The sequence below is a fragment of the Mobula birostris genome, chromosome 11 (genome assembly GCF_030028105.1).
Source record: "Mobula birostris isolate sMobBir1 chromosome 11, sMobBir1.hap1, whole genome shotgun sequence".
Classification (NCBI taxonomy): domain Eukaryota; kingdom Metazoa; phylum Chordata; class Chondrichthyes; order Myliobatiformes; family Myliobatidae; genus Mobula; species Mobula birostris.
In genome coordinates this window covers 10,223,976-10,237,975 of record NC_092380.1, presented here as the reverse complement: position 1 = coordinate 10,237,975, position 14,000 = coordinate 10,223,976, and the positions used below count along the sequence as shown (strand labels likewise).

At 45.1% G+C, this 14,000-nt stretch overlaps 1 protein-coding gene across 2 annotated transcripts in view; it reads right to left on the bottom strand.

Moving 5' to 3' along the window:
- The window catches only part of LOC140204797 (synaptogyrin-1-like), a 56,070-nt gene extending 44,988 nt beyond the window's left edge, over nucleotides 1-11,082 (bottom strand). For both annotated transcript variants that reach the window (XM_072271604.1, XM_072271605.1), the window contains exon 1: nucleotides 10,934-11,082. In XM_072271604.1, the coding sequence (XP_072127705.1) occupies nucleotides 10,934-11,035 (102 nt within the window). In that variant the 5' untranslated portion in view covers nucleotides 11,036-11,082. The remainder of the gene's footprint in view (nucleotides 1-10,933) is intronic.
- Between the last annotated feature and the right edge of the window lie 2,918 nt (nucleotides 11,083-14,000).

Here is a 14,000-nt window from a genome sequence, read left to right as displayed (position 1 = left end):
AATTAACCTTTAGGGAATCCTGCACAAGGACTCCCAAGTCCCTTTGTGCCTCAGTTTTTTGCATTTTCTTTTCATTTAGAAATAGTCAACCTTTTCATTTCTTCTACCAAAGTGCAGGACCACACACTTCCCAACTCTGTATTTCATCTGCCATTTCACTGCCCATTCTCTTAATCTAAGTCCTTCTGTAGCCTCTCTACTTACTCAAAACTACCTGCCCCTCCACCTATCTTCATATCGTCTTCAAACTTTACAACAAAGCCATCTATTCCATCATCCAAATCATTAACATATAACATAAAAAGAATCAGTCGCCCTCTGGAACACCATTAATCACTGGCAGCAAACCAGAAAAAACTCCCTTTATTCCCACTCTTTGCCTCCTGCCAATCAGCCACTGCTTTATCCATGCTAGAGTCTTTCCCCTTATACAGTGGGCTTGTAGCTTGTTCAGCAGCCTCATGTGTGGCACCTTGTCAAAGGCCTTCTGAAAATCCAAGTACACAACATCAACTGATTCTCCTTTGTCTACCCTGCTTGTTACTTCTCCAAAGAATTCCAATTGATTTGTCACGCAAGATTTTCCCTTGAACAAACCATGCTGACTATGGCCTATTTTATCATGTTCTTCCAAGTACCAGGACCTCATCCTTGATAATTGACTCCAACATCGTCCCAACCACTGAGGTCAGACTAACTGGCCTAGTTTCCTTTCTTCTGCCTCTCTCCCTTCTTGAAGAGTGGAGTGACATTTGCAATTTTCAGTCTTCTGGGACTATTCCAGAATCTAGGGATTCTTGAAAAATCATTAATGCCTCCATTTTCTCTTGAGCCACCTCTGTCAGAACCCTGGGGTGTACACCATCAGGTCCAGGTGACTAATCTACCTTCAGACCTTTCAGTTTCCCAAGAACCTTCTCTCGAATTATGGTAACTTCACATACTTCATGACCCCTGACACTTGGAACTTCCACCATATTACTAGTGCCTTCCACAGTGAAGACTGACGCAAAATACTTATTCAGTTCATCTGCCATTTCGTTGTCTTCCATTTCTACCTCTCCAGCATCGTTTTCCAGCAGTCTGATATCCACTCTTACCTCTCTTTAACACTTTATGTACCTGAAGAAACTTTACCTTCTTAATGGCTTTTTAAAAAATTTCCGTCTGTTGGGTTTTTAAAAAGCTTCCCAATCCTTCAACTTTCCATTAATTTTTGCTCTATTATATACCCTCTCTTTGGTTTTTATGCTGGCTTTGATTTCTCCTGTTAGCCACAGTTGTGTCATCTTTTGTTCAGAATACCTTTCCCTTTTTGGGATGTATACACTCTGTGCCTTCTGAATTGCTTCCAGAAATTCCAGCCATTGCTGCTCTGCCATCATCCCTGTCAGTGTTCTTTTCCAATCAATTCTGGCCAACTCATGCCTCTAATTCCCCTTACTCCACTGTAATAATGACACATCTGACATTAGCTTCTCCTTCCCAGATTTCAGGGTAAATTTAATCATAGCATGATCACTTTCTCCCTAAGGGTTATTTTACCTTAAGCTCTCTAATCAATTCTGATTCATTGCACAACACCCAATCCCTTAGTGGGCTCAACCACAAGCTGTTGTAAAAAGCCATCTCTTAGGCACTCTAGAAGCTCTCGTCCCGGAACCCAGCACCAACCTGATTTTCCCAATCTACCTGCATATTGAAGTTCCCCCTGACTATCGCAACATTGCCATTTTGGCATACCTTTAAGGACCCCCGTCACCCAGGACATGCCCTCTTCTCATTGCTACCAGCAAGGAAGAGGTATAGGAGTCTGAAGACACACACTCAAAGTTTTAGGATCGGCTTCTTCTGCTTCGCCATCAGATTTCTGAATGGACAATGAACCCATGGACACTTCCACAGTATTTTTCCTTCTATTTTTGCACTACTTAAGTTATGTCTTATATATACTTCTTACTGCAATTTACTGTTCTTATTATGTATTACAATGTACTGCTGCCACATGACATACGCCGGTGATATTAAACCTGACTCCGAATCATTTTACTTACTCCATCAAAACATTTTGTGCATCAGTAGTAAATCTACTGACCTTCTCTGCTCTTTGGACAGCAGTTTTATCCATTCTCTCCACAGGGCTAAAACTATCATCCTTGAGCCATAAAGATAAAGATCTGCATCTTCTCTGTCATCCTCCCTACTGTGTGATAACTTTATATCTTCCATTTGTTCCTTTGACAAAGACAATGGAAGAAGAAATTCACTCTAAACTATAACCAACCAAGACTCAACTAACATTCACATCTCCTGACTGAATGACTGAATCTGAAGTACAATAATTCAGATCCAGGAAACAATGTTAGAATTCCCTTTTTTTATATAAATATACACTCAGTGGCTACTTTATTCTCTAAACAGAGACAACAGTCTCTAGAGCAGGGGTTCCCAACTTGGGGTCCATGGACCCCTTGGTTAATGATAGGGGTCCATGGCATAAAAAAGGTTGGGAACCCCTACTCTAGGGTTTACAGAGAATGGTGCAAAAAACAGAAATACATACAGTGAGTGTCAGTGCTGTGGGTGAAAACTGTTAATGAGAGAGGTCAGAGGAGAATGGCTAGACTGGTTCAAGCTGACAGCAATTTAAATAACCATGCGTTACAACAGTGGTGTTCAGAAGAGCATCTCTGAAAGCACAGATGTCTAACCTTGAAGTGGATATCTAATAAAGTGGCCACTGAGTATAAGTGGCTTTTAAACTCATTGCAAAAATAAAAGATTACGCATCACATTGCATCAATCACAACCTACTTACAATTTATTCACTTGTAACACATTTATCCCTTTAATTTTGAAGGGAATATCAATATGTTTCCTCTACATATTCCTGGAATATGGCCATATGATTTGCATTTCTGGAACTAAACCAATGTTTAACTGGAATTCTACTTCCCATTTCTCCAGTTCTCCTCAGAGCTCAGCCTGTACCGTGATCTCTGCTGTGAATGTGTTGCGCTCCTCCTCACCCAATACCCACTTCAAAGCTTCAAGGGTGCAAAGTTTCACTTATTATCAAAGTACGTATGCAGTATACAACTCTGAGATTCGTCTTCTCCAGATAGTCACGAAACAAAAAAAAAGCCATGGAGGTTGTTCATAGAGAAACATCAAAGCCCAATATCTCCCCCCCCACCCCCGACACATACACACACACAAAAGAATGGCAACATGATTATCAATCTCCTCAAACTTCCCCACCCCCCCACACAAAATAGAACAAGAACATTGACCCCCCCAACCACACTGTCCCGCACAAAAAATCTATGAGAAAAAACAGATAAATATACAGAATATAAAAAACTTTGTAGAAGATTTGATCATAGGGTCATAAGTTCAGAAACAAGCTCTTTGGTCTACACTAACCCTTAAAGATCCATTTACATGAATCTCATCTTATTGTCCTCCTATTCATAAGACACAGGAGCAGAATTAGGCCATTTGACTCACCAGGTCCCATTCAGTAATCCTACTCAAAGTTTGAAGTTCAAAGTACATTTATTATGAAAGTAGGTATACATTATACAACCTTGAGATACGTCTCCTTACAGGCAGTCACAAAACAAGAAACCTAAAAGAACCCATTAAAAAAGACCGACAAACACCCAGTGTGCAGAGAGAAAAAGAAACAAAAGAGACATGGATAAAACGTTGCCAACAGAGGGAGAGTCTAGGACCAGAGGGCAAAGTCGCAGAATAGAAAGACATACCTTTATAACAGAGATGAGAGGTATTTCTTTAGTCAAGGGGTGGTAAATATGTGGCACTCATTGCCACAGATGGCTATGGAAGCCAAGACATTGGACATATTTAAAATGATTGTATACAGATGTAAGGGTGTCAAAGGTTACAGGGAGAAGGCAGGAGAATGGTGTTGAGAGGGAGAATAAATCAGTTATGGGCAAATGGCACAGTATACGAGACAAGCTTTTCACTGTATCTTGGTATATAAAAAACCAATACCCATGCTTCCGAGACAAGGACATGAAATTATGTCCAAATCACTATAGCAGCTCCCCATTAAAATGACTCATCTCCCCATTCAACATGCACACTCTATTTACCTTCTGCCACAGGTCAGAGTGTGTGCCTACTAACCCATATCCTGCACTGCTGACCAGAGATCTGTCTCGCTGACCACATCACATCCCCAGCCACGCACTGGGCTCCTCCTTCATGAGGAAGAAGGAACTCCTCTCAATCCAAGGAATGATTAGAACGTGAATCTGATGAATGTAGTTTAGCGAGCCCTGGGGACTAGGGATTTTCTCAAAGGCAATAATGTTTTCATTTAGTTGGGGAGGTACTTATTTTGGGAATTCTTTCCTCAGTTCAGCTGCTACATCAAACATTACAACACAGTACAGGCCCTGCAGCCCACAATGTGGGTGTCGACCTTTTAACCTATCCTAAGATCAATCTAACCATTCTCTCCTACATAGCCCTCCATTTTTCTATCATCCACATGCCTATCTAAGAAATTCTTAAATGCCCCCAACGTATTTGTTTCTACTACCACTCTTGGCATGGCGGCCCACAGACCCACCACTCCCTGTGTAAAGAACTTAACTCTGTCATCCCCCAATACATTCCTCCAATCACCTTATAATTATGGTCCCTTGTCCTTTCCACCCTGGGAAGATGTCTTTGGCTGTTCACTCGGTCTATCATTTTGTTCACCCCTATCAAGTCATCTCCTATCCTCCAAGAAATACTGTGATTTGTACAAATGTGCGAATTAGGGTCAGGAATAGGCCATTTAATCTCCTTGAGCCAATTCCACCATCCAGTAAGATCATGATCCATTCGTAGCATCAATTCCATATTTCCATGTTTTATTATTATAACTCCGCTTTAAAAAAAATCCAAGGTGAGACACACACTGATGTTTCAGCTCGCTGTTGCACAGGGTTTACGCATCTCTGCACTGAACTGAGGCTGTGGTCTGCAACTAATCAGCTGTGGACTCACTTTCGTGAACTTGAGTTCTGAATGCTATTTGCTTATTGTTATAGTTTGGACAATTTGTTTTTTTTTAAACACCACATTGGGTGTTTGACAGCCTTCTTGTGCTTTAATGGGTTCTATTGGGTTTCTTTGTTTAAGGAGATGAATCTTGAGGTGGTATATGAAGCATACACACTTTGATAATAAGTGCAATTTGAACTTTGAACTTTTAATGGAAGTTTAAAAACAAAATCCAACAATATGTATTTGGATATTGGACACTTAAAGGAGCGTAGCAATTAGCGAGGCACTATCACAGCACGTGGCATTGGGATTCAGAGTTCAGTTCTGACGTCCTCTGTAAGGAGTTTGTACTTTCTCCCCGTGGAATGCGTGGGTTTTCCCCGGGTGCGCTGGTATCCTCCCACAGTCCAAAGACGCACTGGGTAGGCTAACTGATCATCGTAAAACAAAAACAAATAAATTGTCCCGTGATTAGGCTCGGGATAAATCAGGGATCGCTGGGCATCCCACCTATCCCGCGCTGTATCTCAATAAAATAATTTCTTGCCTGCTCAATTTCAATTCTAAAAAAAATGAATGTATTTTTGTTAACTGCTGGCAAACCTCCATCATGGGCTATAATAAATATCAATGACCAAAATTAACTAATTTAGGATTCAGTCCCCTTCCCACATGCTGGAGGTATCAAATACTACCAATATTCCAGAGATCCCACAGGATTCTAAATAACAGAGGGGATGATTGAAAACAAAAACACCCACTGAACTCAATTATATTTTATAATCTTTTTGTAATCCTGCTCAAACTCCCAGGTCTTCTTCCGCCGGTCAAACAATCTCCCTCAAAAGATAATTGGCACGTCAGCTTTTTTGAACAATGTTCCTAAAGTGTGGAATTCAATACCCTGATACTGACTCATTTGACACTTTTAAACACCAGCTCAAAACCTATTGATTTAACCTTGCTTTTAAGTTGCAAATTTCTACAGATGTGCCGTGGAGAGAACTTTCTAACTGACTGCATCCACCGTCTGGTATGGGGCGGGGCAACTGCACAGCGGAGAGATGTAGAGTTAGTCAGCTCCATCATGGGAACTCGCCTCCGTAGTATCCAAGACACCTTCACGGAGCGATGCCTCAAAAAGGCAGCGTCTAACATTAAGGACCCCCATCACCCAGAACATGCCCTCTGCTCACTGTTACCATCAGGGAGGAGGTACAGGAGCCTGAAGACACACACTCAGCGATTCAGGAACAGATTCTTCCCCTCTGCCACCCAATTTCTAAATGGACATTGAACCCATGAACACTACCTCACTACTTTTTTATTCCTACTTATTTAATTTAATTATTTATTATATATATACTTACTATAATTGATATTTCTTCTATATTATCATGTATTGCATCGTACCGCTGCTGCAAAGTTAACAAATTTCACGACACTAAGGACCCCACCCATCCATCCAGCATCCTCTTTGACTTTCCACCATCAGGAAGGAGATTCCGATGCATTAAGACAAGAACGGTCAGGATGAGGAAGTTTCTTCCCTCAGGCAACACTCACAACACGCTGGAGGAACTCGGCAGGTTGGGCAGCATCCATGGAAAAGATCGGTCGACGTTTCCGGCCAGACGAAGGGTTCCGGCCCGAAACGTCGACCGATCTTTTCCACGGATGCGGCCCAACCTGCCGAGTTCCTCCAGTGTGTTGTGAGTGTTGCTTTGACCCCAGCATCTGCAGATTATTTTGTGTTTATTTCTTCCCTCAGGCCACTGGGCTTCTGACATCCCTGCCGCATCGTACTCGAAGTGGCGCTGGTTATTCTGTTCTGCACCTTACAATATTTAATTTAGGCACACAATTTGCTGGAGGAAGTCAGCAGGCCAGGAAGCATCTATGGAAAAGAGCCAACAGCTGACGTTTCGGGCCAAGACCCTTCATCAGGACTAATATTTACTTTATGCACCTTAGCTTGTTATTTATGTGTGACTCATCTGTAGATTTTATCCTTACTTTCATAAGTTATCCTGTGTAATGTGAGTTATGTGTACTACCGTGCTTCACACCCTGGTGAGGAGAAACATTTCGTTTCTAAATACATTATATAGCTATTTACATGATATGGTTATATATGTTACATATATTATATGGCTATAAATGTTATATACATGTATCTAGCTAAATGACAATAAACTTGACTTGACACATACCGGTGATATTAAACCTGATTCTGACTAACGTTTTTTCATCCTTTATTTTCATGTTTGCACTATAAGAGAACTTTGAACTATAGTAGTGTGTACCATGGACAGCATTCTGACTGGCTGCATCACCATTTGGTATGGTGTTGGGGGGGGTGGGTATTGCACAGGATTGAAATCAGTTGCCGACAGCTCTACCCCGGGGCACCAGCCCCTCCCTAGTATCCAAGACATCTTCGTGAAGCTGTGCCTTAGCAAGGCGGCGTCCATCATTAAGGACCCCCACCACCTAGGACAAGCCCTCTTCACGTTGCTACGGTCAGGGAGGAGGTACAGAAGCCTGAAGGCACACACTCAGTGACTCAGGAACAGCTTCGTCCCCTCTGCCATCCAATTTCTAAATGGACATTGACCCCATTACTATCTACCTCACTACTTTTTAATTTCTGTTTTTGCTCTACCTATTTTAATTTAACTAATAGATATATATTTACTGTAACTCAGTTTTCCCCCCCCCCATATTTATTTATCATGTATTTCAGAGTACTGCTGCCGTAAAGTTAACAAATTTCACGACATATGCTGGTGATTCAGTATGAAGGGTTCTCTATAAATAAGTTATTATTAATGTAGTCAAGATCAGCAAGGCAAGGCCAACCAACCTGAGATAATTGCAATCCAGCAGATTCTAACTGGTGTAACATGCATTAGCACACATGGGGAAAGGCACGAGGCACGTATTGGTTCTTAATTAACACACATTGAACTATCAGGGTGCTTTGAACAACTCTTATGTCACACTAGCACCTTACCTTGCTTCAGTGAGGGGTGATTTTGCTCATCCTCTCACTATCTCGCCATGCCAGGACTCACGCGCAATCAGCCTGAACCAGCTCCCATATTGCTGCGGCTTCCCCACTCTGGGCCACCTGAGTTATGGTGGCTGCTCTTCCCGAACTTCTCCCCCCTACAAGTCAAGCTCAATTAACTGTGCTCCGTGAGGCCGTGTTTAACCACTTCTCCCTGCATTGTTTAACCCTCTCCCCTGGCTCTTGGTCTACATTAACCTCCACTCCTCAATTGGCATTCCAGCCCAGATCAGCCCCCTTTTCACTTTCTTACCCCGCCATCACCACCCTCCTCTTCCAGCCACGTCAACCCAACAACTCTCAACCCCAATCCTGGCCTACATCGAAACTTCTCCCTCAGCCACTGTTAAACACACTCCACACTGTGTGAAACCACTGTTAAACACACTCCATACTGCCTTAAACCACTCTGCTCTCCAGGCCTACATTAACCCACTCTTCACCCTAATGTGATAAACCCAAGAGATCTAAAGCAGCATTAACCACCTCACCACCACAGTCTAACCAGCATTAACCCCCGCCCCCATCTCCCACAATGCAACTGGCGTTAACCCACTCCATCTCCTGCAGTCTGGCCGGCATTAACCCCACATCTCCCGCAGTCTGGCCCACGTTAACCCCACATCTCCCCCAGTCTGGCTGGGGTTAACACTCTCTCTCCCGCAGTCTAGCCATCATTAACCTCACATCTCCCGCAGTCTGGCCCACGTTAACCCCACATCTCCCGCAGTCTGGCCGTCGTTAACCCCACATCTCCCACAGCCTGGCCGGCGTTAACACCCCCTCCCCCCGCAGTCTGGCCGGTGTTAACACCTCACATCTCCCGCAGTCTGGCCCACGTTAACCCCACATCCCCGTAGTCTGGCCGTTGTTAACCCCACATCTCTCGTAGTCTGACCCGCATTAACCCCACATCTCCCGCAGTCTGGCTGTTAACCCCACATCTCCCGCAGTCTGGCCTAACACCCCCCTCCCCCCCCAGTCTGGCCATTCACCCCCTCCCCCCCCAGTCTGGCCGTCATTAACCCCACATCCCCGTAGTCTGGCCCGCGTTAACCCCACATCTCCCGCTGGCTGGCCGGCGTTAGCCCCACATCTCCCACAGTCTGGCCGTTGTTAACCCCACATCTCCCGCAGTCTGGCCGGTGTTAACACCCACTCCCCCGCAGTCTGGCCGTCGTTAACCCCACATCCCCTAGTCTGGCCCGCATTAACCCCACATCTCCCGCTGTCTGGCCGGCGTTAGCCCCACATCTCCCACAGTCTGGCCGTTGTTAACCCCACATCTCCCGCAGTCTGGCCGGTGTTAACACCCACTCCCCCGCAGTCTGGCCGTCGTTAACCCCACATCCCCGTAGTCTGGCCGTCGTTAACCCTACATCCCCGTAGTCTGGCCGGCGTTAACCCCACATCTCCCGCAGTCTGGCCGGCGTTAACCCCACATCTCCCGCAGTCTGGCCGGCGTTAACACCCCCCTCCCCCGCAGTCTGGTCGGCGTTAACACCCCCTCCCCCCCAGTCTGGCCGTCGTTCACCCCACATCTCCTGCAGTCTGGCCCGCGTTAACCCCACATCTCCCGCAGTCTGGCCAGCGTTAACATTCCCCTCCCCCGCAGTCTGGCCGTCATTCACCCCCTCTCCTGCAGTCTGGCCGTCATTAACCCCACATCTCCTGCAGTCTGGCCCACGTTAACCGCACATCTCCAGCAGTCTGGCCCACGTTAACCCCACATCTCCTGCAGTCTGGCCAGCGTTAACATTCCCCTCCCCCGCAGTCTGGCCGTCGTTCACCCCCTCCCCGCAGTCTGGCCCACGTTAACCCCACATCTCCCGCAGTCTGGCCCGCGTTTAACCGCACATTTCCCGCAGTCTGGCCCGCGTTTAACCGCACATCTCCCACAGTCTGGCCTGCGTTAACACCCCCCTCCCCCGCAGTCTGGCCAGCGTTAACATCCCCTCCCCTGCAGTCTGGCCGGTGTTAACCCCCTCCCCCACAGTCTGGCTGGGGTTAACAACCACTCCCCCGCAGTCTGGCCGGGGTTAACACCCCCTCCCCCGCAGTCTGGCCGGGGTTAACCCCACATCTCCCGCAGTCTGGCCGGCATTAACCCCACATCCCCCGCAGTCTGGCTGGCATTAACCCCACATTTCCCGCAGTTTGGCAGGCACTAACCCCATATCACCTGCACTCTGACCGGCGTTAACCCCATATCACCTGCACTCTGACCCGCATTAACCCCACATTACCTGCACTCTGACCCGCATTAACCCCACATTACCTGCACTCTGACCGGCATTAACCCCACATTACCTGCACTCTGACCGGCGTTAACCCCACATCTCCTGTAGTCAACCAGCGTTAACCCCACATCTCCCACAGACTAAATGCTGTTAACACCCTGTCCCATAATCTAACCAGCCTTAACACTCCCTCCCCATAGTCTAACCAGCATTAACACCTCCTCTCCCACAGTCTAGCTGGCATTAACCCCCCCCCCCACAGTCTAACCAGGGTTAACTTCCCCCATAGTCTAGTCAGTATTTAATGCCCCTCCCACAGTCACACTGACAATTCTAATTATCATTAACCCCCGCGTCTCACAACCTAACCAGTACAAACTATGTTCACAACCCTCACCAGCATTAACCCCTTCTCCTACAAGAAGTCTAATTTAAACCCTTGCCACTGTCTGGTTTAACTCACACATCTCAGGCTAATTTAAATCCCCATCACCCACCCTCCTTAACTGATTTAATCCAACCTTCCCCCTCTGCCCACCTTCACTGAACCTCCTCCCCACCCTTGCCGGCAGCTTGAACCCCCACTCACCCAGCTGACAGCCCGGAGTATGGTCTGAGGCTGCCTGAGGAATGTGACGGGGTCAAAGGCGCCCCCAGCCTTGCCAGCTCCATAGGCTGCTCCGGTCTCCATCTTTCTCCAGCCTCTGCCTTCTCCCAGCGCTGGAGCGACGGGAACGCGCCCGGCGCCGGCGGGAGCGCGCACTCCCAGGCACGGAAGCCGCCTGGACCAAGCCGGAGTGCACGAGCAGAGAGGGAGGAGGGTGGGGGAGAAAAGGCGATTCGCGAGCGGAATTCGAAAGACCATGTCAATGCAGGAGCACGAAATAAAGGCTAACAACCTTACCTTGCGATCGCATATTTGATATGCATAATGTATTAAATATTAAAAATGTAATCCCGCTGTTAAAGCATCCTGCAAATATATTTTTTTTAAATTATTGTACCTGTTAAATGTCCTTGTAGCAGTAATTATGCATGATAATATTGTTGCGTTTTAAAAGGACAAAATATGAGGTGATCCTATATGGAATATGAGGTAATACCGAGTTTTCAAAATAAAAATGAATGCAAAATAATTTTATGGGTATATTTTGATATTGTACGTTAAGAAATCTGATAACAATATCGTTCTACATACTAAATAATCTAATATTAAAAATTCATGTTAAATAATGTAAGTGTAAAACTACAATCTATGCTTAATAAATTGGGAAGAACACACAAACAAGAAATATCGAGATGAATAATATTTTAATACGTGCAAAGCTTTAGTAAATAGAGTGAATATTTCAGAATATCACTAAGCAAACTAGATAAGAACGTGGAATAAAATTTATTTGTGTTAAGTCACTATTTAACATTTCAGAGCATGTTAACCAATGTACCTAAAAACGTTTGCAATTTAAATTAAACAATAATAAGTGCGTTTATTTTTATTAATAAATTATATTTAAATATATTATTAAGTAAATTGATAAATAATAAATATACAACAAATAAGTAGTCCATTATATTCATTAATTAAAAGAAATATTGAGTATAAGTTGATAATTGGTATTACTCTGAGTGGCTGAAACCCAGAGAAAAGAAATGGATCAATATAAATTTTCAGTCTTGTTCTAATTCTCACAAGCCTGTGGTGATGACAGATTTACATTCCTGAAGTAATTTTCCTGATGTCCCAAAGTGCTTTACAGCGAATGAAGTGCTTTCTAAACTGCAGCCACTGTTGCAGAATATGTACGTTCTTTTTTGCATGACTATTTCTTTTTGCTCACTATTTTGAATGTGCTGTGTATGCTTTGCATTCTGACCCCAGCGGAACGCTGTTTCATTTGGCTGCATTTACGTTTGAATGATAATTAAACTTGAATTTTGAATTTGAAACCTGGCAGAAATTTGCATAGGGCAAGATCCCACTTGCTCAGAGGGAGAGGAGTAGAAATTAACTTTGAGGGGAAGGTGGGGATTAAATCAGCTGGGGAGGAGATGGAAGGGTAAGTTAAACGTGGGGGCGGAGTTCCTTTCTGGTGATGTTGGATATTGGAAAATGCGCTGAGGTTCAATGGCATCTATTTTGATTCCAATCCCCATTCCCATTCCAACATGTTGCTCCATGACCTCCTCTACTGCCATAATGAGGCCACTCTCAGGTTGGAGGAGCAACACCTCATATTCTATCTGCGTAGCCTCCAAACTGTTGACGTGAACATCACTATCTCCAAATTCCAGTAATGATTCCCCTTCCCCTTCCCTTTCCCTCTGCTAACTTTCCTCTTTCCTCTTCCCTCTTCTTTAATTCCCCACTCTGCCCCCCCCCTTACACCTTCTCTTCTCCTCAGTTGCTGTTATGTCCCCTGTCCACTCTCCTCTCCTGTCAGATTCCTTCATCTCCAGCCCTTTCCCTTTCCCACTCACCTGGCTTCACTTATCACCTTCCAGCTTGTCCTCCTTCCCCACCACCCACCACTACCTTCTTTCCCCTTCCTTTCCAGTCCTGATGAAGAGTCTTGGGATGAAATGTTGACTTTTATTTATTTCCATAGACGCTGCCTGACCTGCTGAGTTCTTCCAGCGTCTTGTGTGTGTTGCTCTGGATTTCCAGCACCTGCAGAATCTCCTGTGTTTCTGAGGTTCAAAAACCCTCTTTACTGATCTCCCCCCCAAAAAAAAATTCTGTTGGATTCTTTCGAAGAGCATGCAGGTCTTCGATTAAATCACTCCTGTCAAAAGCAGCACATCCAAAGGTGCTGCTCTCCTCTGTTAGCACAAGAGATTCTGCAGATGCTGGAAATCTGGAGTAAGACATGCAAAATGCTGGAGGAACTCAGCAAGTCCAGCAGCATCTATTGAGATGAATAAAGAGTCAACATTTTGGGCTAGAATGGCTTCTTCTGTCTTCCTTTCACCTCTTGATGAAGGGTCTTGCCCAGAAATGTTGACTGGTTATTCCCCTGTCCGACCTGCTAAGTTACTCGAGCATTTTTTGAGTGGGGCTTCTTTGTAACTGCTTTGGGAGACTCAGCCCAGATCTCTGCACTCCCGTCTCTGGCGTGGAACCGAAGGTAAGGTTGTGCTGATTAAGGGCTCAGAGGATTTGCAACTGTACATTGAGGAACCCCAGGTACCTGGGATCCAAATGTCAATTGGGACAGACAGGCGCATTACCCGGATCGAGCCAGAATTGTCCCAATAGAAGTAGGAGGCAACGTAACTGCCTGATCTTGCCATTTCTCAGGTTAGACAGGGAAAGCAATTCAATATACCTTTGAAAGAGAGTGAGGGAGAGAGGGAACGTGAAAGTAAATGAGAGAGAGACAGGAGAGAGAGTTAGAAAGTGAGTAAGAGAGTGGAAGAGAGACAGACAGTGGGGAGAGTGAGAGAGAGAAAGTGAGTGAAGGAGAGTGAGGGGAAAGGAGAGTGAGAGAGAGAAGGGGTGGGAAAGAGAGAATGGGTGAAAGAGTAAGGAGAGAGTGAATGTGGGAATAGAGAGGGGGGAGAAAGAAAGAGAGGGAGAAAGAGAGAGAGAGAGAGAACGTGTGTGTATGTGTGTATGTGTATTTTAAATGTAGCGGCTTCAAGTTTCTGTCTGTAAC